This window comes from Sorex fumeus, unplaced genomic scaffold, assembly GCF_029834395.1.
Source record: "Sorex fumeus unplaced genomic scaffold, SorFum_2.1 ptg000122l, whole genome shotgun sequence".
Classification (NCBI taxonomy): domain Eukaryota; kingdom Metazoa; phylum Chordata; class Mammalia; order Eulipotyphla; family Soricidae; genus Sorex; species Sorex fumeus.
This window is the reverse complement of record NW_026606179.1, coordinates 9,640,219-9,643,097: the sequence shown is the minus strand read 5'-3', so window position 1 is coordinate 9,643,097 and position 2,879 is coordinate 9,640,219. Positions and strand designations below refer to the sequence as shown.

General features: G+C 53.9%; 1 protein-coding gene across 1 annotated transcript; it reads left to right on the top strand.

The window, feature by feature from the left end:
* Positions 1–650: 650 nt before the first annotated feature.
* On the top strand, positions 651–2,062 carry LOC130043275 (protein FRG2-like-2). The gene is made up of 3 exons (XM_056135532.1): positions 651–927; positions 1,091–1,168; positions 1,554–2,062. Exons 1-3 carry the CDS (start codon positions 651–653, stop codon positions 2,060–2,062), a joined length of 864 nt encoding a protein of 287 aa, XP_055991507.1.
* The last annotated feature ends 817 nt before the right edge of the window (positions 2,063–2,879 follow it).

Here is a 2,879-nt window from a genome sequence, read left to right as displayed (position 1 = left end):
ATCTGGGATCAAATGCAGGTTGGCCTCGTGCAGGCTAGCACCCTTACCTCTTTAGGATCACTCTTATCCACAGGTATTTGTTTTTGTTTTCGGCCACATCCTGCAGTGCTCACGTTTGATTCCCAGTTCTGGGTTGGTGGGGACGCGGGACGGGGGGCGGTCACTCCTGCTGCTGTCTCAGGATCATTTGTGGTGCCAGGGAGTGAACCTGGGTTCACCTTGTGTAAGGCAAGCGTCTTACCTCAGGAATCTCTCCAACCCCCATATAGGAGTGATCCCTGAGCACAGAGAAGGTGCAAGTCCTGAGCACCAAGGTGAGTGGGCCGAAAACAAAAACAAAAACAAAAAAAGACCAACAGGACATGATGACATATAAGCCTGTTTACATATTTGATACTTTCGTGGAGATTTCGGCAATATTCAGCCATCCTCTGGAAACAAACCCTTTTCTTCGAACTCGGTCATTTATGTCAATTTGTAAGATGAATTAGATGCTTAGGAAGGCAGAGAGGACTGTCACGCCCTAAAGATTAAGCCCTGCCTCAGGCGCATCCCAGGGAATTTGAGACCGGGGCTATGAGGATTGGGCAGAAGCCTAAATCTCCCAACCAATAGGAGCAAGCTCCGCCCACCCACAGTGCTATAAGAGGATGAGTCCTCTCTTCATCCACCACTCCTGCTCTGGACCTGGCAGAGTGAAGGTCGTCTGCGTGCTCAGGGCTTCAGAACCTCGCTTGGCCGAGAAGAGGTCTCCTTGCTTCGGATGTGAAGACCTGGATCTGGCCGAGAGAGGACCTTGCTTTGGCTTCAGGATGACGTCCGGATCTGAAGACCTCCACCCTCATGAACCTGAGCTCCAGCACCTCGCTTCAAAGCCACCATTCCAAGAGAAGGCCTGTTCTGGCTGGAACTCAGAGAGGGAGAAAGGTAAGAAATCCCTTCCAGCGGGGCTAAATTCCACCCTGGTGGAGGCTCTGGATTGGACTGAGTGCCTGAAGCCTGGAGGTGGCCTCGGAGCTGGGATCCACAGCAATGCCTCTGTGGAATTTGCACGACTAGCCTGACACCCAAACTCTGTATTTGTCTGCAGGTCCAGAGCCCCAGAGCACGGAGGACAAGCACACGGATCATGAGGCCTGGGGTGAGAGCAGCTTCGCAGACCAATCAGGTAGAAGGACATGGTGTCCCAGGGTAGTCGAGGGGTTGGGGGGAGTTCCTGGCCTCCGGGTGTCAGGGATTTACTCTCACTGTGTTGTCAGAGTCAGAAAACAGCTCTGAGGAAGATGAAGACAGAGGCTGGAAGAGGCAGAGGAGACGGGGGAGCCTCCCGCCCCACACAACAGGTGGGTGTTGCTTTAGGATCCCAGGGACCGCCAAGGGGCAGGTCATAGTCAAGGTCTTTCGAGGGTTGTTCAATGGGGCAGCCCATTGGGAGCCCCAGGGATCCTTGAGGACAAGGTAGAAGGCCGGGGAGGAGGTCCTGCTGTGTCCTGGACTGGGGGGTTCCTCAGGAAATGAGGTGCCATGTCTCTGACCAGTATTTTCCTCTGTAGGGAGCCTCTCAGATGCAGAGTACAATGGGGAGAATTTAGGTGCCAGTCTCCCAGAGGGCCCCGCCTCTGCTCACCACAGCTGCAGTGAAGAGGCCCACAAGGTTTCCTCTCCCCAAAGAGCTCAGAGGAGGCCCCTGTCACCGGGACCCAACATCACCCCTGTGAACAAGAAGCTCAAGTCTCAGTCACCCAGAGTCCAACGCTCCCCTCGTCACAGGCACCCCTCTCTTCAGATGCGCCCCTCTCTCCGGCGAGGCCTGGTGATGACCCTGCGCTGCCTGTCCCAGGCTGTGTATGAGGATGTGGTGCAGGTACGGAGGCAGCAGGTCTACACCCCACTCTCTCACGAGCACCTGGCCCTGCTCACTCAGCTCCGGGTGCCCCTCACAGGCCTGGTGCAGACCCTCTACTCCATGGCCAGCCAGGCAGCCTGGGCCTTCCCTGCTGAGGGCTGGATGGTGGCTAGCTCCCCCATGGCCCAAGATGCACAGTGCTCCTCCCATGAGTGAGGGGGTCCTTTCGCCACATCCCAGAGGCAGGGCCTGGAACCGGGTCTCACTAGGCTCCAGCTAACACCCCCAGCGCCCAAGACTCCTGCAGAAAACAGAGGCCTGTGACTTCTCAGAAGCTTCCAGAAGGAAAGTGGGACCTGCTCTACCCAGCCTGGTGATGACCGAGAGAACTGGGTGACGTGTCACTATGAAGGGACTCGAAAGACCAGGAAATGGGACCCTGGCTTCCAGGACACTGACCAACACTGACATTGCCTGACACATGGGGTTGGACCCCTGGAGGTCTCAGGACGGACATGTTCTTCAGTGAGAACAACAGGGCATTGTCTGTTTCCAGTTCTTTGTGCTTGGGGCGTGGAGCACACCTCCTGCCACCCTTAGGAGAAACTTCCCCGGGTTGGGGGTGTCAGGGGACTGGCAGAGCAGATTATGGCTGGCTCATATTCATCCCAGCCAGGCATCCTACCGCAGTCAGAGTTCAGCATCAATTAGATCCAACTGGACAAAATCATGATGAAATTGCTGTGAGCCGGTTTAGCTTTAGTAGTTTCATAAAAACCCTCTCAAGGCATAGGAAACACGTTTGACCTGAGGGGCTCACCCCACCCAGTGCAGAATGAGGTTCCTTTGTTTTTAATTTATTTATTATGATAATGGATAAATGATCCAGCAAGATTTTAGGCATTCCTCTTAGCATGTTTTTCTGTGTTTACACTGGGATTTTAAAAATAGGCCATCATAGCATGAATATTTTTTTGTGGGAAATGAAATAAAAGTCTTTAAAAATTGTTGTGTGCTTGGCTTTGTCATTATC